The sequence below is a fragment of the Equus asinus genome, chromosome 23 (assembly GCF_041296235.1).
Source record: "Equus asinus isolate D_3611 breed Donkey chromosome 23, EquAss-T2T_v2, whole genome shotgun sequence".
Classification (NCBI taxonomy): Eukaryota; Metazoa; Chordata; class Mammalia; order Perissodactyla; family Equidae; genus Equus; species Equus asinus.
In genome coordinates, this window is record NC_091812.1 from 68,355,360 (window position 1) to 68,383,356 (window position 27,997).

The following is a 27,997-nucleotide window of genomic DNA, read 5'->3' on the forward strand; positions in this document are numbered from 1 at the left end:
GAACGGAGCACTCCAAAGAAGTGGGGGTATACAGGGTGGTTATATACCCTCAAAGAGGGTGTTTCACATATGATTGAAATGTCCCTCTTACAATAGTCACAAGATTGCCCTGTCGGCACAGCACTTGATGGACACAGCAGGTTGTGGGTCTGCTATCTCCATGGGCGCAGCAGGAAGCAAGTCTATTGTCTCGAGCTGGGTGGTCACAGGTGAGCACAGCAATCAGTTCCTAGCCTAAGGAAAGATGCTGCATCATTAAGGAAACGCCAATGTTGGGAGGACAGGGAAGTTGCACCTTTATCTCAAGGGCCTTTGTTCTTGCCATAGGAAATGTCTAAAGCAGATATACAATGCCTGCTCAACGGCCACAGTCAGGCCTTTTTGGAAAAACAAGGTCAGGCTGAATTAGGTTTACACCAAATGGCTTCCTCATATACTCCAATATCCTATTGCTTGCCATTTCTATTTGTCACCATGTTTTAGCCATTGTGAACATGGGGGTGCAGTTATCTCTTTGGAGACACTCATTCCAGCTTTTTTCCTTCCTCCATTGTTTTTCTTTTTCAATTTCATTGTTTTCTGCTCTTTACCATTTCCTTCTTCTTGCTTTGGGTTTTTCCTTCTTTTCTAGTTTATTGAGGTGGGAGCTTAGGTTATTTGAGAATTTTCTTCTTCTCTAATGTAAACCTTTAGTGGTATAAAACCTCCTCTTACCACTGTTTTAGCTGCAACTTACAAATTTTGATACGCTGTGTTTTCATTTTCACTCACTTAAATGTGTTTTTAAAATTCCCCTGAGACTTCTTTGACGCGTGGATTACTTAGACCTGCGTTGTTTAACTCCGGGCGTTAACTTCCCGCTGTCTCTCTGCTACCGACTTCTGGTTTGGTTCTAAGCGTCTAGAGCCCCTACGCGTGTGATTCTCAGTTCTGTGAACTTGGATGAGATGCGATGTAGCCCCGGGTTCAGGCGGATCTTGGAAAACGCGCGCGGGCGCGCGAACAGAGCGGGTCCTGAGGGGAGTAGCCGCCCTCGCCGTCCGGGTTCGCGGGAGCCGGGAGAGGCCTGTGAGCAGGCGGGACAACGGCCCGGGTCGTTCAGCGCTTAGTCCCAGGGAGCACGTCTTCCCGCCGCTTGTCTTCCCGACAACTCAGCGAACGGCCCCCACGTCACCTCAACATGGCCGCGCGCAGGCCGAGGGCCCGCAGGGCGCCGCCATGTTGGCGCCAGTGACGGCCTCCGGGGCGGGGCGGGGCCGGGCGAGGTTCGGCGGAGCTCGGTGCTGAGCGCGCGACCTCCGGCCTGAGGCCGCTGCTGAGCATGCGCAGCCCAGGCGGCGCCGGCCGGGGTCCGCGGCGACCGGAGGGATCGAGAAAGAGGAAGTGGGTCGTTTCGGTTCTGTGACCGTAGTCACCGCTGTCAGGGAGCGCGGGTGAGCGGCAGGTGAGTGCGGCCATGGGCGCGTCCGGGCTGAGTGAAGAAGCGTCTCTGAGGTGCGTGACGAGCCGTCGGGTCAGTGACGGGGGCGGTCATGGATGCAGCGATGGGGTCGATGTGGTCTTGATGGTGGATCCGCGGGCAGAGAGGTGGGGTCGGTGGGGTCTTGGTGGTGGATCGGAGGGCGGAGACATGGGTCTGTGGCGTCTTGATGGTGGATCCGTGGAAAGAGATATGGAGTCTGTGGGGTCTTGATAGTGGATCCGCGGACGGAAAGATGGGGTTCGTGTGGTCTTTGATGGTGGATCGGAGGATGGAGAGGTGGGCCCGTGGGGTCTTGGTGGTGGATCTCCGGAAAGAGATAATGGGGTGTGTGGGTTCTTGATGGTGGATCCATGGAAAGAGATGTGGGGTCTGTGGGGTCCGTCGGGGAGGATAACTGTGGGGTCTGTAATGATGGATCTGAGGGGTGGGTGATGCTGTATCTTTATTGATTTCGTCTCTCTTTTATGCTTACTGGTTTGTTTCTATGTCTGATTTATTATCATCATTTGTTTTGCTAGAGATTTAAAAAATACAATGCCTTAGGGTTGCATATATTTCCATTTAGCTTATTTTGATTCCTTCTGTATCCAGATTAGTAGCTACTTTGTCATTCCTAATATAATGTTTATGTCATTCGTCTTTCTCTTTTTTATTGTCAGACATCTTAAGGTTTATTTTTTTTGACCATTTCGAAGTACCGGTTGTATTTATACTCCCTACTCTTTTTATGTTAATTTTCTCTTTTCCTTTTTAGGTACTGTCCTTGATACTGTTTCCTTTTGATGTAAATTGTCATTCTTTCCCTTATTTTCCCAGTTTTATACTGGATACATTTAGGGGTATAAAGTTTTCTCTAAATACATCTTTATCTATGAAATGTATAAATTTCAACTTGATGTTCCACTTTGATCCTGAGTTATGTAGGAGAATTTCCTCATTTTCCCACTATTAAGATATGTTCTAATTGTTTAATTTTAATTTTATTGTATTTTCATAAAATGTGGCTTGCAAAGTCTCAACTTTTAAAAATTTATCGAGTTTCTTTGAAGCCAAGTTGCACAGTGAACTTTGTTCAATGGATATAAGAGAAAGTATATTTTCTGTTTGTATGGTTCAAAGTTGTCTTTATGTATATTAATGTAGGCTGCTTGTATTTTTCAAGTCTTCTTTCTCTTTCCTACTTGTACTCTACTTGATTCATCATATTCTGAAAGAGATATAATAATAATCTGTCACTGACAGTTCTCTTTGTAGTTCTATGTGCTTTTTTGCTAGGTTGATTTGTGTGTTTGGGGCAGAGGCATACATACACCTAAGGATTAATGCATTTTGCATAATTTTTTCATTTATTGGTGCTATTATTAAAGGATTCCTCTTTTCAACAAAAATGCACTTTTAACCTTGATTTCACCTTGATGTTTATATTGCGATCCCTGCTTTCACTTTTTTTGCATTTGGATGATGTATCTTTGCCCAGGGCTTTATTTTATATTCCTGTTTGTCTCATTGTTTAGGTTAACTACTAGTAAATAATAGATACATTTTGGTTTTTTCAAATCCAACCTGTGTTTGTCAATAGGATAATTTTCCCTCTTCAATTTAGTGGAATAATGATTTATCTGACTTATGTCTTCCATTTTAGTGTTTACTATTTATTTTAGTTCATTATTATTTTCTGCTTTTTCTTTTTCGTGGTTTCATTGGATTGATGAAATTTCTGTTCGTTATTTCCATTCTATATCCAATATAACCTCTGGTTTTTCCTGAGATATTTAGAAATGTTTTGTCATAGGACATTATTAATTTTCCCTTTAATGGCCTCCATATCACATCATCGTTGTCCCTTTTTATATTTATATATCTCTTGCAAAAATTATTCCCGAACAGTATTTTTCTATTTGAGATTTGTTATGTGATTCATTTTACATTTATTTGGAATACTGTTTTAGATATTTTCCACAGATAAAGATAGAGATACTTTGTAAGTGCTTTTATTTCTGAAAATGTCTTTCTCTGGCCCTAACAGAGAAGTGGTCTTTTAGATGCTATTTCTGATACCATTCAGCTTTCATTGAGCAGATGAGGCATCTTGTTTCTTAACTTTCTCAGTAAATAATGTGTTCTTTCACACATGCTTTGGATTTACAAGTGTTTTAGATTTTTAAATTTATGTTTACAATTCAAGAATATCCCTAGATTTGTTCATTGGGTTCCTTCCTCCGTGTGTGTGTGTGTGTGTGTGTGTGTGTGTGTGTGTGTGTAACTTTGTGGGAAGGGCTAATGGTGCAGGCCTAGGGGTGTGAGTGATGGAGTTGTGTGTGAGTGCTTTCTCAGGGCCCGTTGCAGGTACAGGTGTGTCTGGGATTGGGGCTCTTGCGATTACTGATGGAGATGCACCGTGGGTAGTGGTAAAGGTGTGGAGGCCAGTAATGGAGGTATGTGATATTGTGATATAATGAGAAATATATATTTTGGTCTTTGTCCATGGTTCCCAGCACATAGTTCCTAAAACCTTTGTAATTTCTTAAGTGAGAAGAGCTATAAGGGCATCTTTTGTTCCTGGTTCCTGAGATAGCTCCCGACAGATAAAAGTGAAATAGGTGTTTTTCGCTTTTCATAATAAGTTCCTTTCAACCAGACCTGAGTTTATGTTAATGAAGTGATTATTGGAAAGCCCTTAGGTAACCACTGGATTGGGGCTGGTTGCCAGGGCAACCAACCAAATGATTAGAGGGTTGGAACTTGAAACCCACCCCCTGGCTGGAGGTTGAATCAATCACCAATGGCCAATTATTTAATCAATCATCCGTATGTAATGAAGCCTCCATAAAACCCCAAAAGGATGGAATTTGGAGAGCCTCTGGATTGAGCACATGGAGCTGCTGGGAGAGTGGTCCATCCCTTCTCAAATACCTTGCCCTATGCATCTCTCTCATCTAGCTGTTCCTGATTTGTATTCTTTTATAACACATTGGTAATCTAATAATAATAAGTAAAATGTTTTCCTGAGTTCTGAGAGCTGCTCTAGCAGATTAATGGAGCCGGCGAACAAGGTCCTGTGATCCTCTTATTTGTGCCTGGTTGGTCAGAAGCATAAGTAACAACCTGGACTTGTGATTAGCATCAGAAGATGGGATGGAGCAGTTTTGTGGGACTAAGCCCTTAACCTGTGTGATCTGATGCTAAGTCCAATAGTTGGGTCAGAATTGAGTAAAACTGTAGGACACCCAGCTGGTGTTGCAGAATTACTTGTTGTGGGGGCCCCTTCTCCCTTCCCCCCAGCACACAGCACACGTTTGGTAACCAGAAGTGTTGAGAGTAGAGGAAACAGGCAAGAGAAGTTTTTCCTTGGCAGGGCATGGGCTTGATTAGTGGAGAACCAGGACTGTCAGAGCAGAGGTATTGGAGGCTTTGTCTCCAGGGACTGTAGAATGAGTGACTTGGGGCCTGTGGGCAGCAGCACGTGGAAACCAGTGATTCTGAGGCATGAGTAATGGCTCTTGGGGGGAGGTCAGTGTGTAGCAGTTGCCAGTTGTAGCAGATTGAGGAGTGGGAGTGAGGAATTAGGTGCCCGAGTTGTTGCTGACTTGAAGGGCCTGTGAAGTCAGGTGATATTTGATACAGTAATTGCATTCTCTGTGGATTACTGGTTTTGTAATAATAGCGATAGCTAATATTTAATGAGTGCTTATGTGTCACACATGGGCTGAGTGCTTTTCAAGTTTTATAAAATAGATTTGTTTATCTAAAAAGTGTAAAGATGAGGAAACTGAGACTGAAGGTGGAAGAGTTGGGGTTCAAGTGTACATCGACTTGGCTCACTCCTTGTATCTGCCCCGTGCCACCCTGTTCCGTACTGTTCTGTGCACTCTTGGGAGGATGGCTGAGTGGCTGTCACTGTGGTGCTCTCTCTGCAGGATCCCTTTGTTTCCACAGAGCCCTGAGATCACTCCACCTAGTTGAGCCCTTCAGGATCTCTTTTCAGACTCCAGCCCACCTTGGCCCAGTATTGCTGGCAATCTTTGCATCTTCTCTCAGCTTAGGGGTCCTGGGAAGATTGGAGTTCTAAGATATACAGAGGTGAGGACTGTTGTGCACACACCAGCCAAGGAGAGCTTGTCCCTTGGGCCCAGACCCAGCTCATATTCTGGCTCTGCAGGAATGTGACAGCTCCTGTGATGGGGAGAGTGAGTCCCAGAAGCAGGAATTTTCTGGGAGCTGGACCTGCCTCACCCTTTTAACAAAGCACAAGGTGAACAGTGTACCCCGAGACTGTTTCCTATAGTGGGAGAGATTTTATTTTCAAGTTTTTATTATAGAAAATTTCACCTATTCCTTCCCACTTACTTTGTTTGGGAGAGAATATTCTAAAACACATCTTGAATACCATATCATTTCACCCACAGATACTCAGTGTGCAAGTACAACGGATGTGGACAATGTTTTTTTTTACATAGCCACCATGGCATTACCCGCCTAATAAAAGTTACAGTAACTCCCTAATATCATCTGATACTCAATCTATAGTCAGATTTCTCTGATTACCTAAAAAACAACTTTTTAAACTTTTAACTATGAAAATTTCAAAAATACAAAAGTAGAGCAAATAGTATAATGAATCCTCATATACCCCTCAGTCAACTTCCACAATTATCACTCATGCCCAGTTTGTTTGTCATCTGTACCTTCCCTTCTCCCACATTTTTTCTCATCTGATGGTTTATTTTGAAGAAAATTTCAAGCATTGTGTCATTTCATCCATAAATATTTCATTATATAAATCTAAAAGTAAGTGTTTGTAATAAAAATAGCCACAGTGCAGGGCCAGCCCAGTCGTGTAGTGGTTAAGCTCGTATGCTTTGCTTCAGTGGCCCAGGGTTTGTGGGTTCAGATCCTGGGTGTGGACCTAGCACTACTCATCAAGCCATGCTGTGGTGGCATCCTACATCATAAAGTAGAGGAAGACAGACATGGATGTTAGCTCAGGGCCAATCTTCCTAACCAAAAAAAAAAAAAAAAAAAAGCCACTGTGCTATTATACACCTAAAAAAATTACAGTACATTTTGAAATACCATTTTAGGTGGGTTAGATTGGTAGGTAGATTTAGAGACTTGATCAGATTCAAGTTCCTTTTTTGTTTTTTGGGGGCAAGACTACTTCCCAGGTGGTATTGTATACTTCCATCAGGAGGCACATACTGTCTGGTTGTCGCTTTCTGTGATGGAGCAGCCATTGATGATTGTTTCCTAGATCCACTATTTTGTTAAGGGTGCAAAATGGACATTTCCATTTCTACCATTCCTTCACTTATTAGATGGAATAATTATGTAAAGAGAAAAGGAAACTCCTTTATGAAGTGTCTGGTTACCCTAAGGTATAGCTATGTAGGAGAGGCCTCAGAAATGCTTGACTTTTTTTTGCAAGTTTCAAAAATAATGATTTGATGCCCTAACACTTTCCAAAGGTCCTAGAAATGTTTACTGTCTTGATCTGGATGGCAAATGCACAGATGTGGAAAATAGGAAGAAATGCTATAATATTTATGTACTTTGTATAAGTTATACCACAATAAAAAAATTAACAAAGAAGTAGCCAAAAATATTGTTTGTATTAGAAAAGTATATTTAATAGGAATATTTCTAATATGAAAGTTCAAAACAAAAGTAAATTTTAAAAGTCCTTCATGAAAAAATGTTGGGGAGGACAGGTCTAGGGTAAAAGGGATGCAATGGCCAATGTGTAGCCTTGATTGGAACCTGCTTCTGAACCAAACAGCAAGAAAAAGTGTTTCTGAGATAATTGGGGAATTTTGAAGATGAGCTGAATATTGAAATGATAGAATTACTATTAATTCTCTAAATGATAGAAATTTACTCTAAATGATAGAATTTACTATTAACTTTCTCAGGCATGATAATGATCTTTTAGGAGATTTTTGTGATGTATTTAGGCATGAAGTGTCATGACATCTGCAACTTCCAAATGGTTCAGCAAAAAAAGTGTGTATGTATAATATATGTATGAGTTTACATGTGATTGTGTGTGTATAGCAAGATTAAGCCAATATGGCAAAATACTAATTGTTGAAATTCGGTGGAGGGTATATGTGTGTTTCTTGTACTAATCATTCAACTCTTTCTGTTCGAAAACTCATTAGAAAATTGGAAAACAATGGCCTCAGTCAGTAAGAGACTTGGCTCAGGTCTTACAGTTTGTTATTAGCTAGAACCAAACACACTTACTACATCGTGGCCAAAACAAAATTTCCACTGAAAGTTTCATTTTAAGACCTCTAAGCAAAGGAGAACAGTGAAAAAGCTAGAAAGCTCCCCTTTTGGTCTTTCCTATGAATATTCTCACTACTTGGGATGGGCTGGTCACAGAAGCTCAGAGCAACATCATTATATTCTTTAAAAGTGGTTACTTTGTTTTTTACTAACAAATGTGAATACAAACATCAAAATTACCTAAAATTTTACCATCACCCAAATATTATATCTACTAACATGTTAGTGTATTTCCTTCCAGATAATTTTCTCCATGTATGTGCGTGAATGCATTTGCATATGTGTGTGTGTGTGTGCGTACATGTGTACATGCACACATATTATTCAATGAAAATGGAATCCTTCTGTTTGGTACATCTTTTTATTTTTACTTGGCATTTTAACATATTTTTCTACAGTAGTTTAACTTTACATAATATTATGTCCCTTGGATGTCCTATAAAGTATTTAAGCAGTCCACAGTTACTGGGTATCAAGATGGTTTAGCCCTATTTTTGTTATTCACTATTCTGTGGTGAAACTCCTGCATTTAAGTCTTTGTGCAGTGCAGGGTGATTTTTTGTGATGCAGTTCTAGAAGTAAGCTTTTGAGTCAGGTGCATGGACACTAACTGATGTGTGTGTCCATGTTGACATTGGCACATTTCCTTCTCTCATCTGTCTCTCTGTCCCTCTGTTTTGTCAGTTCACTGCCCCCTTCCCAGAAGAGCCAGAAATGACCAAGTCCCTGGTGAGTACTTATTTGTTTATATATTTATTTTCTAGTGGATTTTAGGAAGGATTTAATTACCCATGTAGTAAGATGGACAAGTAAGAATAAATAAAAACCAAGATCAGAGAAAATAAGGAAGAGACTATCAATTCCAAGTCAAACTTGGAAAATAGAGATATGTGAGTTGTGTGGTTTCACAAAGTTATGAACTTTGAACTGTAGAATTGTCTCTGATCTTCCTGAAAGGCATGGAAATGAGATCCATGGTTTATATTGTTGACAGATAACTTATTTGATCTATAATTTCCTGGTTCCTGATGTTTGAGAAAATCTTTGGTAGATCTTCAGAGGGATGGAGACAGGACAGTGTCTTCAGCAGCAGCCCTGTTGAAGTGCACTAACAGCTTTTCTGTTGTTGTCTTAGAAAGCAGTGCTTCTCACACTTGTACGTGACTTCAGAATCTGATTTAGTAGGGCTGGGTTCTCATGGATGTCAATGCTGCCCGTCCAAGGACCACCCTGTGAAGCACAGTTTTGAGGCTTTATTAGGAATGGGTGTTGAATTTTGTCAGATGCTTTTTCTGTGTCAGTCGACATGGTTGTGTTATTTTGCTTCTTTAGCCTGTTGCTATGGTAGATTTTCAGATTTTCAGATATTGAGCCAACCTTGCAACCCCTGAAAAAACCCCACTTGGTCATGGCATACATATATTTCTTTTTACATATTTGTATTTGTTAATATTTTCTTAAGGATTTTTGTATCATATTTGTGAGAGATATTTATCTATTTTTTCTTTCATTATTACTATGTATGGATGAAAGCCCCAACTCTCCACTTGGCTTTTTCCCACATCACCCCTCTGGAGAGTGAAGGGGCACCTCTGTTCAACCAGGCAAGTGTGAGAGTCTAGGCTATCCCTGGGGTCTTTGCTCATGGGCCTGGGAGCAGGCCCAAAGGTTTTTGTTTGTTCAATCTGTTGTGTTTGGCTGAAGTATGTTTTCTCTAAAAGTTTTCTCTCTTTCTAGGTTGCCCCTTTCCTGGTCTTTTAGCTAGAGAGAGCAGCCCTCTCTGTGCATTTTTCTGTGTGCACTTATTGGTGTTTCTGGGTTGTAGTCTTTTTCCAGCTCCTTGTTCAGAGCTGAATGAGGCAGCAGAGTTCAGGGAACTCATGCTGTGGAATTCCTTGGTTTCTGGGGTCCCTGGCCAGTTTGCCTTTTTCTCCTGTGACTTCAGAGTCTTCTTATGTTTATTTTATGGATAACGTCTATGGTTTGTGGATGTTCTGAGTGAGACGAATAGGGACAAGTGCATCTACTCCATCTTCCCAGAATTGGAAGTCACCGTATTGCTTTTTTAAGGACGACTTATTTATATATTAAGCGTAGTCTTATACATATATATATATATATTTCAATTGTTTACCTCTTTGTTCTTTGCATTTTAACTTTTAAAAGTAAGTATTTAGTTTTAGTATCATGGAAGTTAAACTTGTATTTACTCATATAGTTCTTTGAGGCTTCATAGGAAAAAACAGCTGTCATCTACTCCCTTCCCCTCAAATTCCAACTTATCAAAACTTATCTCCCTGAGCTCAGTTGAACTGATTCTTTTTGTATTTATTTTCGTATGTCTGAATAACACGTTTATATGGGTGCCTCTTGGCTTTCAATTTTAGGTATTATCTACTGACTTACCACAATGGAAAATAAAGATTTAAGTCTCTTTCAGACACTTAGGTCCTCAACACTCACATGCACATTTCTTATGTCCCCTCCTTCTAGTATAGGTATATCATAATTTTGGGTAAATCAATAGAGTGTGTTTATTATGATGATTATTTTAATTATATTTACAGCTGAACCGTTTACCTTTTGTGCACTACTTCTTGTTTTACCTGGAATTAATAACTGGTTTAATCACTTGTTTCATTTTCTGTATACATATCACTAATTCAACTCCAAATTCTTCCCAGGTGTATAAATGTCTTCTCAGTATGTCAAAATACGTTAGGTGATAATAGGCCCGTAACCACAAACATTAATATAATGCTTACTGTATGCCAGGCACTATAAGCTCTCTCTCTCTGTTAACTAATTTAATTACAGCCTCTGTGAGGTATCTATAATCATTATCTGCATTTCACAAAGGAGGAAACAGATCCACAGAGAGCTTAGGTGACTTGCCCAAGATCACGCTGCCAGTAAATGGTGAAGCCAGGAGTGAAACCCAGGAAGTTTGGCTCCAGAAAGTAGGCTATTCATTTCAGCTCTAAAGAAACTTCTTAATAGTCTTCGGTCGGCTTGGTTTCTCTCTATTTGGTACTCACTATTTATTGTCTTGGGAATTCCCCTTGGCATGGTACTAGGAATTCCTTTCATGTCTCTCAAGTGTTAGATCTCTTGTTTTCTGTCTCTTTCTTAATGTATGCTTTTCATTTTTAGAGCATATCATCCAGTAGATCTCTAGAAAGAGTGTGTGGGAAGCAGATTTTTTGAGACCTTGCACATCTTGAAATGTCTTTATTTTACCCTCAGTAACTTCATAGCTTGGTTGGGTGTATAATTCTAGATTGTAAATCATTTTTACTCAGAATTTTGAAGTCATTCTTTTTTACTTCGACCATCGCGTTTTCTGTTACTGGATGTTGTAGGCAAAATAATGGCTCACAAAGATGTCCATGTCCTAATGCCTGGAACCTGTGAGTCTGTCACCTCACATGACAAAGGGGACTTGCAGGTAGGATTGAGTTAAGGATCTTGAGATGGGGAGATGATCCTGGATTACCTGGGTGAGCTCAGTGTGATCACAAGCGTCCTTATAAATGAAAGACAGAAGCAGCAGAGTCAGAAACAGGGACAGATTTGAAGCTGCTACCCTGTTGGCTTTGAAGATAGAGGAAGGGGCCATGAGCCTCCAGATGCTGGATAAGGCAAGGACGTAAATTCTCCTACAGAGCCTCTGGAAGGAATGCAGCCCTGCCCACACCTCGATTTTAGCCCAGTAAGACCCATTTTGAACTTCCGACTTCCAGAACTGTAAGATAATAAATTTGTGTTATTTTAAGTTTGTGGTAATTTGTTACAGCAGTAATAGGAAACTTATAGACTTTGATACCCAGAAGTGGGGTGCTGATATAACAAATACTTAGAAATGTGGAAGTAGCTTTGGAATTTGGTAATGGGTAGAAACTAAGAATTTTGAAGCGCATGATAGCAAGAGCCTTGATTTCCTTGAGCCTGGTAGTAGAAATATGGATGTTAACCACTCTGCTAGAGGACTCAGAAGGAAGTCTGAGGAGCGTAGTAGAAAAAGCTCTGCATTGTTTTAGAGAATACCTAAATTATTGCAAACAGACTATTGATAGAAATATGGATGTTAAAGGTACAACTGGTAAAGACTCAGAAGGAAGTGGGGAACGTGTTACTGAAGAGGGCATCCCTGTCACACAGTGGCAGAAAGCTTAGCTGAATTTCTTCCCATGGTTATGTGGAAAGCAGACTTGTCAATGATGAACTTGGATTTTTCTCTAAGGAGATTTCTGAGCAGCGGCTTGAATATGCAGCCTGGTTTCTTCTTCCTGCATGTAGTAAAATGTGAGAGTTAAGACATAGATGGAGAGAAGAACTGTTGAGCAAAAAGGAACTAGACTTGAAGATTTGGGAAATTTTAGGCTATCAAGATACCAAAAGATGCTAAAATTAGTTTCACTGTCAGAAAAGTGTGCTCTTGAGAGAAAGCAAAGGGTGTGGATGGATGCTTTATGTATTTTTCTAGGTTTTTAGGTACTTAGCAGGAGGAATAGCGTGAAATGCACTTACTGTATTTTTTTTTAGTACTGGAAGTCTGAATCTTTGCTTTTAACTTGAATATTTAGTCTATTTACATTTAATGTAATTACTGATATATTTGAATTTATATATACCACCTTACTATTAGTTTTATATTTGAACTATTTAATATTATTTTTCCATTCCTTTCCTGACCTTCTTTTAGATTACTGAAAATTTTATTTTTTCCTTTGTTAACTTGTCCATTATATATTCTTTTATTGTTACCCTAGATATTACAATATCCATCTTTAACTCAGTATTATTTTACCTCTTCTCAATAATTCTAGGATACTAAAACACCTTAATTCCATTTACTGCCTCTTACTTTTACATTATTATTTTTATCCATTTAAATTCTACGTACGTTTTAAACTTCACAAGATATTACTGTTTTGCATAGTCAGTATTTACAGTTTTTTAAAGTAGGATTTGAGGAGCTTCTTGAATGTTTGGGTTGGTGTCATTTACCATTACCTCTTCAAATATTGTTTCTGCCCCATATTCTCCCTTTTATCTTCTCAGACTCCAGTATGTTACCCCTTTTCACTGTGTCATACATGTGACACGTCCCATACTCTTGTGTTTATTTTCATTAAAAAAAATCTCTGTGCTTCAGTTTGGATATTTTCCATTTGCTTGTCTTCCATTTCAGTAATTCCATATTCTGCTGTTAACCCTATCTCAGTTCTTAATTTTAGATAGTGAATTTTTCAATTTTTGAATTTTCATTTGATTCTTTAGTATAAATTCCACTTGTTTAATGAAATTGTCCTTCTTTTATCTAACTCCAGTTCCCTGTAGGACTGTTTCTATTGAATATATTTTTTCTCTAGTTTTGGATATTTGGCCCTGTCTTTTGGTGTGCATATAATTTTTTTTTTATTGTGTGAAACAGAGTGTAAAGCATTGTAGAGGATCTGGATGATGATATCTTTCCCAACAGAGGATTCATCTTTCCGTTTCTTAGCAGACAGAGTGGAGGATGAACACCTTTATCCATTCAGGCACTGTTGAGTTGACTCAGGGCTAAGTTGAGGCCCTAATAAGACTCAGTCTACCTCTGGTTCACCCTGCCTATCCAGGATTTTCTGCTGAGAGCCCAGTTTGTCCTCTGTGGATAGTCCTCCTGCTTTATGCCCAACTCTGTTTTCTTACCAGACTACTAAAATTTTGCTTTGCTTTTCAGAGGCTATCTGCGTAAGTTTTTAGTCTTCTGCCCACACAGCCCTAGAATTCTGCAGATGTCGTGAGGGGAAAACTTGCTGTGTGTTTGAGTTCCCCTTGTTTCTCTGTCACCCAGCTGCAGCCTTCTGCTGGTTCAAAGCTGGATTCTCACCTTTTGCCCACAAACAGAATTGGTGAATACTCCCAGTGTAAAAGTGGCTGCAGAAGTTAGCTTAAATCTTCAGTGTTCTCTCCAGAGTCTTAGTCCCTAACAGCTTTCCAGTGCTTTCAAATGGATGATTTCACTATTTCTTCTGGCGTTTATAGTTATTCTTGCGAGAAACGTTGGACTGCCACAAGCTATTGTGGCCAATTCAGAAATTGCAGTACCTCAAAAGAGCCCCCTTCACATACCATACGGTTCGCCCATTTAAAGTGTACATTCAATGATTTTTAGTATGTTCAGAGTTGTGCAACCATCATCACAGTTTTAAAACATTTTCTTTGCCCTTCCACCTCCAAATTCGTACCTTTTAGCTGTCACCCCCTGATCCTTTCATTGCTCCTTGCCTTAGGCAACCACTAATCCTCTTCTTCTGTTTTTTTGGTGAGAAAGATTGGCCCTGAGCTAACATCTGTTGCCAATCTTCCTCTTTTTGCTTGAGGAAGATTGTTGCTGAGCTGACATCTGTGCCAATCCTCCTCTATTTGTGTGTATGATGCCATCAGCATGGCTTGATGAATGTGTGTAGGTCCGTGCCCAGGATCCAAACCCACAAACCCTGGACCACCAAGGCAGAGTACATGAACTTAACCACTATGCCACCAGGCCAGCCCCTAATCTTCTTTCTGTCTCAATAGTTTTGTCTCTTGTGGACATTTCATATAAATGGAATCGTACAATATGTGGCCTTTTGTGACTGACTTCTTTCACTTAGCATGTTTTCAAAATTCATTTACACTGTAGCGTGTATCTGTACTTAATTCCTTTTTATGGCTAAATAATATTGTATTTTATGGGTATACTGTATTATTTTGTTGTTGAGAAACATTTGCCCTGCGCTAACATCTGTGCCAGTCTTCCTCTGTGTTGTACATGAGTCACGACCACAGCATGGCTAACAAGTGCACAGCATGGCTAACAAGTGCACAGCATGGCTAACAAGTGGTATAGGTCTGTGCCTAGGATCCAAACCTGTGAACACAGCAGCTGAAGTGGAATGCACTGAACTTAACCACTACACCACAGGGCTGCCCCATACCACATGTTTTAATCCATCATTAGTTGACAGACAGTTGGGTTTCTATTTTTGACTATTATGAATATTGCTACTATGAACATTCATGTATAAATTTTATGTGGATAAGTGTTTTCGTTTCTGTTGGGCATATACCCAGAAGTGGAACTATTGGGTCATTTTGTAACTCTTATGTTTAACCTTTTGAGGAATTGCCAGATTGTTTTACTAAGTGGCTGCACCATTTTGCATTCCCACCATCATTGTATGAGGGTTCCAGTTTCTCCACTTCCTCACTAACGCTTATCTTTTTTATTGTAGCCATCCTAGTAGGTCTATTTCCCTGATGACTAATGATACCGAACATTTTTTTGATTATAGTCATCTTAGTGAATTTAAAGGGGTATCTCTTTGTGATGTGAATTTCCATATCCCTTATGGCTAAAGATATTAAGGATTTTTTCAAGTGCTTTTTGGCTGTTTGTATATCTTCTTTGGAGTAATTCATATCCTTCCCCCATTTTAATTGGATAATTTGTCTTTTTATTGAGTTGTGGGGGTTCTTTATATGTTCTAGATATAAGGCCCTTAGCACGTAAATACTTTGCAGAAATTTTCTCCCAGTCTTCGGGTTGTCTTTTTCACTTTCTTGATTGTATCTTTCTAAGCACAAAGTTTTTAATTTTGATGAAGTCCCATTTATCTATTTTTTCTTTGGTTGCTTGTGCTTTTGATTTCATATTTAAGAAATCATTGCCAAATCCAGCATCACAAGATTTAAGTTTTGGCTAAACATAAGAATATTTATGCCTTTGGTCCATTGTGAGTTAATTTTTTTATATAGTGTGAGGTAGGTGTCCAACTTCATTCTTTTGCATGTAGATATCCATGTGTCCCACTACCATTTGTTGAAAAGACTGTTTTACTGTTTTGGCACCCATGTTCATCAATTGACCATAAGTATGTGGGTTTATTTCTGTATTCTTGATTACATTCCATTGACCTATGTGGGTATCCTTATGCCAGTGCCATATTGTTTTGAAAAAAGAGCCTATTTTGATTACCTTTTTAAAAGAAGGAATTGATTTACTCTGGGTTGTTGAGTGCAAAATGAATGGCAGACTATATATATATTTTTAAGTAAAATATTAATGAAATATGGCATGCATAGAAAAGAAAGTACAAATCATGTTTATACAGCTTGTTGAAGTTTTACAGCTTATCCCTTTGTAACCAGCACACAGATAAAAACAAAACAAAAAACTGGAATATTAGTAGTACCATAGAAAGAATGGCATGATATTTTAAATGATTCATTTTTTCCTTAAAAATAATAATGTAAAATATAGGTGTTTAGTGGGAACCATATATGTTGTATCATATTAAAAATGATTAAAAGTAAGTTCCTAAGTATCCTGGTCCCATTCTGCAATCCTGATCCTTCAAATTGAATAGGAGTGTGTTTTACAGGGATCTGTGTCGTTCACGGATGTCACTGTAGACTTCAGCAGAGAGGAGTGGCAGCAGTTGGACCTCGCTCAGAAAAGCCTGTACAGGGATGTGACGCTGGAGAACTATTTCAACCTGCTCTCAGTGGGTAAGCACAGCCCTGCTGGGTGTAAGGCTGTGCCTAATTGAGAGTATCTTCTTTCTTAGTGGAATTTCTGAAATCTATGGGATTTCTGAGGTATGTGGGACTTCTAAAGACTGCAGGACATCTGAAGTTTTGTCCTTATTTTGTCCTATGTTCTTAATCATCTCTTTTGGGTATTATGAATACACTTCTGTGCCCATGAACTTTTCCGAAAAGTAAAGGGAGTGATTCATTGTATGGCCTCTGAAACCAAGTCTTCTATCGTTAATAGGGTGTCAAGTTCCCAAACCAGAAATCGTTTTCCACTTGGAGCACGGAGAAGAGCCGTGTCTGTTGGATGGTGAAATCTCAAGTCAGAGCTGTCTAGGTGAGTAGGGGATCAGGAGCATGGGGACAGTATGACTGAACTGCAGCTGTACTGGCAGAGGCTGGCAACTTCGAAGTGCTGTTGATAGAACTTTTCTGTAACATTCCAAAATTCTGGAACTGCATGGATAGAGTTGATATTGGCCCGTTGGATACCTAAATGCCTCTCCCCATATCAGTATCTTCTTTCCTTGACCTTTTAGAAGGGTTGTGCTACAATTACTGGTACTTTGGATCTAGGATCCTGCTTTTTGCTTTTTCTCCCTTTCTCTAGCTTTTTTATTCTTTTTACCTCCGTCACATCAAGGTCTTAGATCCGTTTCTTACGCATTCATGTACTCATAAATTTGCCTTTTTAAAAAGTTACCTTTGGTCACACTCCTACTGGTTTCTTTTCGTTTTCTCTCTGTTCCCTTAGTGCTTCAGACTTGTCATCTAAAGGTGGCCTCATTTTATCCTCTCCCATGCGTCTCCTCCAACTGTTGACCTTGAGGGTATCACTACCTACGTTAGAAGACAGATTTTTGCTGTATATGACATTGGTAATTTTGCTTCTTGACATTTTCATCCTACTTGGCTGGTGTAACACAACACTGAGTTGGTCTTTCTAATTTATTTTGATATTTTACAAAAGTTTTTGTAACTCGTGCAGGAAATTGAGTTAGAGTCCTCAATTTGTAGTTAATGTCATCATCAATGTGTTTAACCTTCCTTCTTATTTTATTTCTTTATTGATCCCTTTTAATCCTCACTACTCATACTTAATTTTTACCCTTCCCAGAGGCAACTGCTCTAATATATTTGATATGTTTGCTATCTATCCTTGAATTTGTGGGGTAAAATTTAAATTGTTGGCATTTTTAATTTATGGAAATGGTACTGTGCTATATTTCCTTTTTTTCTCTGTGAGCCTGAAATTGGTTCAGGTTGCAATGTGTTTTTCTAGTTCATTGCTTCTAACTGATGCATAGCGTTCCGCAGATGTATACCGCAGTTTACTCGTCCAGCTTCCTAGCTCCTGCAGACAGTACTGAGTAAATTCTTCATGAACTGTTCTTATAGGAAACGAGGATTTCTCAGGGAGACTAGTGGGTTGCTTCATCCCTGGCTACACTCATACTTTATTTGACTTAAGTTTAACCACATTGTTTCCTAGATTGGATGTATCATTCTGCAATCCCCTCAGTGTACAAAGGGATCAGTTTCTGTACATCCCTGCCCATATTTCTAATAATTTGGCTAATCTAATGGATTTTAATTTCCAATTATTATTTTAATTTGTGTTTCTCTAGTAACAAAATATTTCCAACATCTTATGATGTCTTTTTTTTCTCCCCCAAAGATTGGCACCTGAGCTAACATCTGTTGCCAGTCTTGTTTTTTTTCTTCTTCTTCTCCCCAGAGCCCCCCAGTACATGGTTATATATTCTAGTTGTAGGTCCTTCTGGCTGTGCTATGTCGGCTGCCACCTCAGCATGGCCTGATGAGTGGTGCCACATCTGCGCCCAGGATCTGAACCAGTGAAACCCTGGGCTGCTGAAGTGCAGTGTACAAACTGAACCACTCGGCCACGAGGCCAACCCCTATCATGTATCTTGTAATAGATTCTGACTTCATTTCTGACGTTTGACTGCTGATATCTTCTAAGATTCACCCCTCTTTCTTCGCCTTCTGCGCCATATCTGGGCAAACTGGTAAGAAAGCTGAGAGGCTCCCTCCCTTGCTGCTGGTGGGAGGTTGCATGGAAATGGTCAGCCTGGCCCCACCCCCAACCACCATAAAAAAACCAAGCCAATCTCTTCTTCCTGCCCTCTCAAGCCCCTTTCGGATCTGCTTGGAGCTCTCCCTTAAAAGCTCGTTACTGAGTAGTGAACCTTTTCATATCTTCTCGGTGTGTGTGTTGCATCTCGGTCTTGACATCTGAACCAAATTTGGAATGGAGTCCATTCTTCCTTTGCAGGTGACTTTTGCAAGGCTCTGTCATTTTTATAACCAGCTGAAGTTGGAAGTTGTAATTGGCAGTTAGGGACAGATGTAAGGGATGGAACCCTCCTTAAAGTGGCCCTGGGTTGTGTGGCTTGGCCTGGAACTCTCTGTGTGTCTCACATTGAATCATGCATCTCAATTCCAGCACAAGTTGTGAGTGACGCCAGGCTCACAGGAACAAGTCTTACTGTGTCCCTGTTGTTTCTGTGTCTCAAGCAGGCACTGCCCCTGTTATGGACTCTCAGGGAAACTGCTGATACCTTACGTGTGTAAGGGCCCATCAGGTGGCCACTGGTGGAGGAAGAGCAGTTACAATGCAGATGCCAAGCGCAGTTTTGTCATATTCTGCTGTGATTTTTGACTTTTCCATGTGACTCATCTTCTCAAACAGTTCTTTCTGCTCTTTCTACTAGTTTTTCTCTTTCTAGAAATATCTTTTAGATACCTTCCTCCTCTTACTTTCCAGTGATACCACCTAAAACCATGTCTGTATTTTCTCATGCCTGGATTATTCTAACCCTCTTTGGATATGCTGGTCTCTCTTTTTTTCCCAGTAGTTCATCTTAGATGCTGCTGATAGGTTTCATTGCTTAAAACATTGTGTTTATCCTGTCGTAGCTGTATGGAGCAAAACTGAAGTTACTTCCTGTTATCTAACACATGACAAATTCCTCTCTCAGTGGGTTTGTAAGCTACAGAAAGAAAATGCCTCATATTTGCAATTCACATTTGTCTATGTTTAGTTTCCATAATCACATTTACTTCATTTTAACCTTTTCTTTAATAATCCCCCTGCATCTGACCCTCTGATTGTTTTGTGATTTGTCTGCCTATTCAGATAATATAGGTACTTGTCCTTTGTGCTCAGGTCTCCCTTACTTCTTGAATTGGCCCTAATGATTACGACACACAGTGCTTTTTTCCTTTTCTAATTCTCCAACCCACAGACGCTCAGAGAAAATTACCATTAAATTATGTGATAACTGAGTCTTTTACCCCTGTTTTTGGTTTTTAATGTTTCTGTTGAGAATGTTTAGTAAAATTAAGTCTTGAATTTATGTGATAGGCAGAGGAGGTTACTTTTTTTTATTTCAGAAGGATTTTAAAAAATTTCTGCTGAGAGCAATTTAAAGGGCCAATAATTGTGGAAAGGGGAAGATAACTGCATGAAATTTTAAAATTTCAGCCTCTGTGCATTGAGCATTTATTCTGGTGCAGGTCTGTGCCAATTAAGCGTGAACAGGAGTGGCTCAGGATATCTAGTCTTTGTTTGCCTTTTTTAATTTAAAAGAAAAGAAAGCCTCTGTAGAGTTATGTTGAGATTTGGGATTTGTTTTTAGAGCATAAAATCGTAAATGATCTGTGAACAACAACGAATGTTGCTTAGGAACAGAGGATCAGAGAAAGGAAGCTTAGTGGGGAAAAGGAAAAAGAATATATGTTTGGATTCAGTAGTAAAATATCCTGTAGTGACCAGTGGAAAGACAGCTTACATATGCATGTTTTATTGGCCTGAATTATGATTCTCTATTTTATTGAATGAGTGAATCATTGGGGACAGAAATTATGTGTAATTAAACTTTTTAACAGCGCATTTTTTTACATTGAACGTTGTTGGTAGTAATGTAAATGTTGTCAGACATAGCAATGGGTTTGTAAGCTAAAGAAAGTGAAAGCTTGTGAAAGGTCAAAATCCATGTTTAGGAATCCAGTATTAGATGTCCTCAGGATGAATGAAAAGCCATTAATATGTGTGAGTAAAAATGTAATATAGCAGTTAAAGAATGTGTATGGGGACATGACGAGGCTCTGGAGAGAATAAAATGGATGTGAGGTTAGACTGTCTGTGTTCAAGAACTCTAGTAGAATAAGAGAGTTGTATAATTTTTGTGTGTGTGAGGAAGATTTGCCCTGAGCTAACATCTGTGCCAGTCTTCCTCTGCTTTGTACATGGGATGCTTCCACAGCATGGCTGATGAGTGGAGTAGGTCCTCACCCAGGATCTGGGCCCACGAACCCCAGGCCGCTGAAGTGGAGTGTGCAGTACTTTAACCACTCGGCCATAAGTCCAGCCCTGTATAATCTATTTATTATGTAAATATTTACTGAGAATCTACTATATCTTATACACTATTCCAGAATATGGAACATTAGTGATTCTTACTCTGGGCAAGAATAGTATCTTGGAGTAAAGCCAAACTCCTGTCACTAAGAGACCCTGAGAAACCGTGACTTAGGGAACATAAACAGTGACCCATCACATGATAGTTATAAGGTGAGTGGTCCAGGTCTGCCAGGCAACTCTGCTTCCAACGGCTATTCAGTGATGTTACTAGAAAGTCATTGCACCATCAACCCCTGGAGCAGGGGTTGGCAAACATTTTCTGTGAAGGCCAAGAGGTAAATATTTTAGGCTTTGTGAGCTATATGGTTGCTGTCATAGCTGCACAGTTCTGCTGTTGTGGCCTTACAGCAGCTGTAGACAGTATGTCAATGAATGAGTGTGGCTGTATTCCAGTAAAAACTTTACGGACATAGAAATTTGAATTTTGTATAATGTTCATGTGTCATGAAGTATTATCATTCTTTTGATTGTTTTCATCCATTCAAAAATTTAAAACCTATTCTTTGCTTTTGGGTACGGGCCTGGATTTAGCCTGAGGGCCATAGTTTTCTGACCTCTGCCTAGGGCATTGCCAGCTGCGTAGAGCTAGGTGCTGCAAGTCTGGAATATAGCAGTGAGAAGAGCAGAGGGTTGTGGGAGACACATACACTTCCTTAAGACATTGGCCTTGTGACAACAAATATGATTTTTACTCCCATTTGATTGGTGAGAACTGAATTACTTGGCTTCACCTAGTGTCAAATGAGGCTGGACAGATCTGTTGTTCTGAGGCAGCCATATGCTTGGCCACAAGCTTAATACTGCTGAAGGAAGGGGACAGATTTTGATGGACAACTTTCAGTCTCTGCTTCAGATGGCTGACCCTTTCTGGTCTTAGATGCTTCCTATTAGATGCATGTGTCTGTGCACCCCAACCAGGGATAAAGAATTCAGTCATAGACATCCACTTACTGTTTGGCTAAGTCAGGGTGACTGAGGCTACAACAGTTTTACTATACAGAGATAAGTTTGTATTTAGGGCACAGTGGTTAATAAGGAAAAGAGAAAGCAGGGAGATTAGTGAGGATTTATATGTGAAGGGTAATAAGAATCTAGACTCAGAAATACTTGTTTTAAGCCACAAGTTTGTCACTTTGTTCTTCCGGCACCTTACTGTGTAGTTCTGCTACATACGTAGACCTGATATGCTTCAGTTTGAGTCTTATCTTCCCCAATTACTGAACATTTGATTTTGGCAAATTACTTAACTCTTCTGTGGTTCAATTTCCTCATCTGTAAAATCGGGACAATAATAATACCAACAGCAAAGGGTTGTGATGTTTAAATGAATTAAGACAGAATTTAGAACAATGCCTGGCACATCTAAATGCTACTGTTTATCATATGGTAAATGTAACGTAAGTGTTCATTTTATTACTATATATTATTACATATAAATAGATTATTACACTTATATGTTTACATATTTATATATATTTGTTATTTATATTGAGCCTCTCCTATTTTTCCATGTTCACCCTGAATCAGCTCTATGTATCATTCCTTCTGTATTCTGTTAACTGTTCGTAATATGTTTTATTTTTTTCTTTCTGTTTTAGGTGGGAATATTGGCTTCAAAACTTCATTACAGGGAATGTCTGAAGAAGTTTCAGTCCAGTTTGAGAGAATTAATCTCTTCACAAGAGATGACCCATATTCTATTTTAGAAGAATTGTGGCAAGGTGATGAACAGACAAGGAGATATGAGGGAAACCAGAACAAACATTTAAGTCATGTCACCTTCATCAACAAGGAAACACTAACTAATGGGAGGGACTGTGAGTGTAAGGACCTTGGGAAAATAGTTCCTGTAAACACACACCTTGTTCCTTCAAGAAAAAGACTCTGTAGCCATGACTCTTTTGGAAAGAGTTTGAAGCCTATTGTAAGCTCATGTAATTATAATGAAAACAATGCAACAGAAAATCTTGATGAGATTGTGGGATGTAGTAATATTTTCACTCATATGAATTCTCATACAGAAATGAATGCTTGTGAATGTAATCAATGTAAGAAACTTCTGAGTCATAAGCAAGTTCTCATTCAACATCAAAAAGTTCATACTGGGGAGAACCTCTGTTTATTTTCTGATTGTATAAAAATTTTCACCCAGAAGTCACACTTCTTTGCACTTCAAAGTATTTACACTGAAGAGAAACAGCTTGATTGCAGCAAATGTGAGACAGTCTTCACCCAGAACTCCCAACTTCCTGTACCTCAGAAGGTTTATACAGGAGAGAAACCCTATATATGCGCTAAATATGAGAAGGACTTTTCCCTCAGGTCAAACCGTGATAAAACTCATACTGAGGAGAATCACTATAAATGCAATAAATATGGAAAAGGTTTTATCCAGAAGTCAGATCTGTTTAGCTACCAGGGAATTCATACTGGAGAAAAACCCTATGAATACAGTGAATGTGGGGAAAACATCTCACAGAATTCAAACCTCAATGTACATAAAAAAAAAATTCATACTGGAGAGAAGCATTTTGGATGTACTGAATGTGGAAAAGCCTTCACAAGGAAATCAACACTAATTATGCATCAGAAAATTCATACAGGAGAAAAACCCTATGTATGCACCGAATGTGGGAAAGCCTTTATCCGGAAGTCACATTTTATTACACATGAGAGAATTCATACTGGAGAGAAACCTTATGAATGCAGTGACTGTGGGAAGTGCTTTATAAAGAAGTCACAACTCCATGTGCATCAGCGAATTCACACAGGAGAGAATCCTTTCATATGTTCAGAATGTGGCAAGGTCTTCACTCACAAGACGAATCTCATTATACACCAGAAAATTCATACTGGAGAGAGACCCTATATATGTACTGAATGTGGGAAGGCCTTTACTGACAGGTCAAATCTCATTAAACACCAAAAAATCCATACTGGAGAGAAACCCTATAAATGCAGTGACTGTGGAAAATCATTCACCTGGAAGTCACGGCTGAGGATACATCAAAAATGTCATACTGGAGAGAGACATTATGAATGCAGTGAATGTGGGAAAGCATTCATTCAGAAGTCAACACTAAGTATGCACCAGAGAATTCATAGAGGAGAAAAGCCCTATGTTTGCACTGAATGTGGGAAGGCCTTCTTCCACAAGTCACATTTTATTACACATGAGAGAATTCATACTGGAGAGAAACCTTATGAATGCAGTGATTGTGGGAAATCCTTCACTAAGAAATCCCAGCTCCATGTACATCAGCAAATTCACACAGGAGAAAAACCCTACAGATGTGCTGAATGTGGAAAGGCTTTCACTGACAGATCAAATCTCTTTACACACCAGAAAATTCATACTGGAGAGAAACCCTATAAATGTAGTGACTGTGGAAAAGCCTTCACTCGGAAGTCAGGCCTCCATATACATCAGCAGTCTCATACTGGAGAAAGACATTATGAGTGCAGTGAATGTGGGAAAGCCTTTGCAAGAAAATCAACACTAATTATGCATCAGAGAATTCATACAGGGGAGAAACCCTACATTTGTACTGAATGTGGAAAGTCCTTCATCCAGAAATCACACTTAAATCGACATCGGAGAATTCATACTGGGGAGAAACCATATGAATGCAGTCACTGTGGGAAGGCCTTCATTAAGAAGTCACAACTCCATGAGCATCATCGAATTCACACAGGAGAGAAACCATATATATGTGCAGAATGTGGAAAGGCCTTCACCATCAGATCAAACCTTATAAAACACCAGAAAATTCATACTAAACAGAAACACTATAAATCCACTGACTTTAGGAAAGCTTTAAACTGGAAGCCACAACTCAGTATACATCAGAAATCTGATACTGGGGAAGCTGAGTGCCCAGTGCCATGATCATGGTATGGAGATACAAAGTTTTGAGAGGCTACAGCTTGATCAAGAAGCAGGAGGTAACCAAAGCCAACTTTCCTCTATCTAGTCAGAAGTATGAATACCTGGATCACACAGCCAATGTCCAGTTACACATATGGAGAGATACTTTGCAGAGAGTCTTTAAGCACCGTATGATGGCCGTGGTTGCTTACTTGACAGATACTAGGGTCGTCAAGCCCCTGAAAATAGTAGTAAATATGCAAGGAGATGCCTTGGCAATCTTTCTGGCTTCATGTTTTGGATAAGAAGCTTTATAAATTTAGGCCTGTTGAGTTTTTCATGCCCTGGGTAGCAAAAATATTCACTATTGACCAAAGGAATTTCTTAATGAGTAGAGTGCTAAGAAAATTTTTTGTTGTCTAGGCACCCTATGGACACTGAAATCAAGGAAAAAGTATAGACAATTCAGGTCTATAATGAAGAGAAGCCAGAAGTTTTTGTGAAAATTGACATTAAAGACACAAAGAAAGGACTCTTTTTTTTTCTTTTCTTTGGGAAGTCACTATTATTTATTGTTTATAGTATTTATTAGCATGTGGAAACTTGGATTAAAAAATTTTAAATTTACAGTTTCACTCAGATTGGCAAATCAGGTCTGCAGGCTTACCTCAACATTCACAGACATCTTTAGGTAACCAGTATGTTCCCTCTTTTATTAATTCTCTGCCATGGCAGCAAGTAACTTCCACCCAAGAGGTAGAAAGTGCTCCCAGCCTGTTTCCCAAAAATGATCGATGATGTAGGCAGTAGCCCCATGGACTAGTTGTCACCTTAGAACTGGCCCTGAGATCCTGGAACTTAGCTACAGATTACAAATCTAGATATCAGCACTGGAGTCTCGGCCTGGTCCACAGAAACCTAGCTGTTTACTGATTTCTCTTTGAAAAAGAGACAAGTTATGAAAATGGGTTTCAAAACCTAGAATTCTTTCCTTCCAATTTTGTTAATACATTCTCTTCATATTCATTACGTGGTAGGTTATTATGGGACACAGTTGTCTTGCATTTGAGCTTGTTTTCTTAGAGGACAGTTGCACATTTGGAAGAGTACCCCTCCCATGCACTCCCAGTCTGCAAATTAATCTTATTTAATTGTGTTCTCAAATCCTCTATATTCTCATGGACTATTCTGCCTTTTATTCTATCAGATCCTGAAAGAAGTGTGTTATAATCTTCCAGGATAATTGTGAATTTGTCTCCTTTAGATCTACCAATTTTTGCTTTATATATTTTGAGTCTTTGTTTTTACATACATTCAAATTTAAAATTTTTATACTCTTCCTGGTTAATTGAAACTTAAACATTATGAAATGTCCCTTTTTATATCTAGTGATGCTTTTTGTCTTAAAATTTACTGTGTCAGCTGTTAATACAATATGCATACTTTACTTACTAAAGGCTAATATAAATTAGTATTCACCCCACTTCCTGGACAAGCTGAGGAGTTACAGCATTGTCTGTTTATTTACTTCTGGACGTGTATGGTATTGATGCCGTGCATTTGAATTCTGTGTGTAGTCAATGTGGCCATTGTTTCAGTCAATTTTTATTTAGATTAGTCCACACATTTATGCTTTTCATTACTTTTTTATTCCTTCTTGTCTTTTAGGTTTCCCTCTAGAATCATTTTCCTTCTGACTGAAGAACCTTGTAGTATTTCTTTTAGTATGTTTTTGCTAGTGACAAATTCTGGGTTTTTTTAATTTGTTGGAAAATGTCTTTATTTTGCCTTCATTTTTGAAGGATATTTTTACTGAATATAGAATTCTAAGTTGGCAGTTGTTTTCTATTAGTATTTTGAAGATATTTTGTTATGGTTTGTCTTCCATTGTTGTGTTGAAAAGTAAGCTTTCAGTTTAATTCTCTTTGAAGGTAATGTGTTTTCCCCTCCCTTCTTTTCTCTCACTCCTTTAAAACTTATGCCTTTATCTTACGCTGGCAGCAGTTGCAGAATGATATGTGTAGGTGTGATTTTGTATGTATATAGCCTGTTTGGGGTTTGCAGTATTTTTTAAAAATCTATAGCGTAGTGGGTTTTTTTTTTTTTCACATTTTGGGAAACTTCTAGCTATTATCTATTCAAATTATGGGTCTACTTCATTATCTTCCTCTGGTTCTAGAGAAAGCCCCATTATCTAGATCCCCTGGTGACCTTTTTCTATTGGTAGTTGTTTCTCTTGGGTTTTGGTGATGTCTTCCCATTTATCTGGTGATTTAAAATCAAGTAGCAGACACTATATATAAAAAAAATTGTAGAGATAATTAGATTGCCTGGATGATATCTTCCAGAGAGGATTTGCCTTTCCTTCTAACAGGTGACTAGGCCAGGAACACTGGCAATCCCTGATTACCAGTCCCTGTGAAGGTCTGTCTATATTTTTTCACTCTTATTCCTAGAGGATACCCTTAAGACTTAGGACTTTGGGAGACTTATCAGGCCCCTGCTCCTTGGAAAGACCTTAATTCTAGTACTTTTCTCTTTAGTCCCATAAATTTGTCAAAAACTGTCTTAAGCCTCTCTTGCCCAGTATTTGCTTTAAGAATTAACAAATACCTCTTCTTAGTAAATTGTTCCAAATTCCAGAGGTTAAGTCTCATGTCTAATCTTATTCCTGCAGTTTCTTACTTCCCTGGTAGTTCTTTAGTGCCATCCCAAAATTACATGTATTTAGTAGTTTCTTCCACGTTTTTTAGTTCTCAGGTGAGTGCTGGTCTGTACCACCCACCCACTTTGCCATTAGCAGAAGTTTTCAAATCACTGAGATATTTAAGATATTTAATAATTCTTATTTAAGGAGTATGGAGTCCAGAAATATATACTTTTTAATTACCAAAACTCTCCAAACTAAAAAATGAAAATGCTTTGCAACAAGTTTATTCCCGGTTTTCGTTGCTAAAAGTTAAAGACATTTACTCTTTTGTTAAAGACTTTATAAACTTTGATACATAAAAGAAAATTACGTCTGGTGGTGTCAAATTTTATTATGGTAGCTGCCAGACTTTAACACCTGGAGGAGATTGACTTAGAGCCTCTCAAATTTTTTCTTTAATAGTATGTTTTTTCCTTTGGATAATAATAGAAAATTAAGTTAATGAAGACTAGTTTAAGGACCCAGGAGTTTGAAAGTAAGAATTTCAAAGATTAATTTAGTAGGATTACTGACGTAGTGATTCTCAACATTTTTTATTCTCAGGCACATTTTAAAAAATATAATTCTACATTATCAAGCCAAAAAAGAAAAAGACAAAAGAGACATTTTACCTTTTGTCAACACAGTATTAAT

At 38.9% G+C, this 27,997-nt stretch overlaps 1 protein-coding gene across 5 annotated transcripts; it reads left to right on the plus strand.

Moving 5' to 3' along the window:
• The first annotated feature begins 1,242 nt into the window (after nucleotides 1-1,242).
• Nucleotides 1,243-27,985, plus strand: ZNF484 (zinc finger protein 484). Of its 5 annotated transcripts, none has more exons than XM_014864669.3 (5): nucleotides 1,243-1,444; nucleotides 8,456-8,500; nucleotides 16,186-16,312; nucleotides 16,581-16,676; nucleotides 22,385-27,985. In XM_014864669.3, exons 2-5 carry the CDS (start codon nucleotides 8,486-8,488, stop codon nucleotides 24,673-24,675), a joined length of 2,529 nt encoding a protein of 842 aa, XP_014720155.2. In that variant the 5' UTR covers nucleotides 1,243-1,444; nucleotides 8,456-8,485; the 3' UTR covers nucleotides 24,676-27,985. The 5 variants fall into 5 exon arrangements, with proteins under 5 accessions (XP_014720155.2, XP_070351639.1, XP_070351640.1 ...); XM_070495537.1 differs by having other exon boundaries at nucleotides 1,265-1,444; nucleotides 16,171-16,312; XM_070495538.1 differs by lacking the exon at nucleotides 8,456-8,500 and having other exon boundaries at nucleotides 1,248-1,444.
• The last annotated feature ends 12 nt before the right edge of the window (nucleotides 27,986-27,997 follow it).

Bases quoted from the DNA above. Each gene is read 5' to 3' on its own strand.
- ZNF484 (XM_070495537.1), top strand. The intron at 16,313-16,580 runs GTAAGCACAGCC...TATCGTTAATAG, and splicing joins TTTCAACCTGCTCTCAGTGG to GGTGTCAAGTTCCCAAACCA. The intron at 16,677-22,384 runs GTGAGTAGGGGA...TTTCTGTTTTAG, and splicing joins CTCAAGTCAGAGCTGTCTAG to GTGGGAATATTGGCTTCAAA.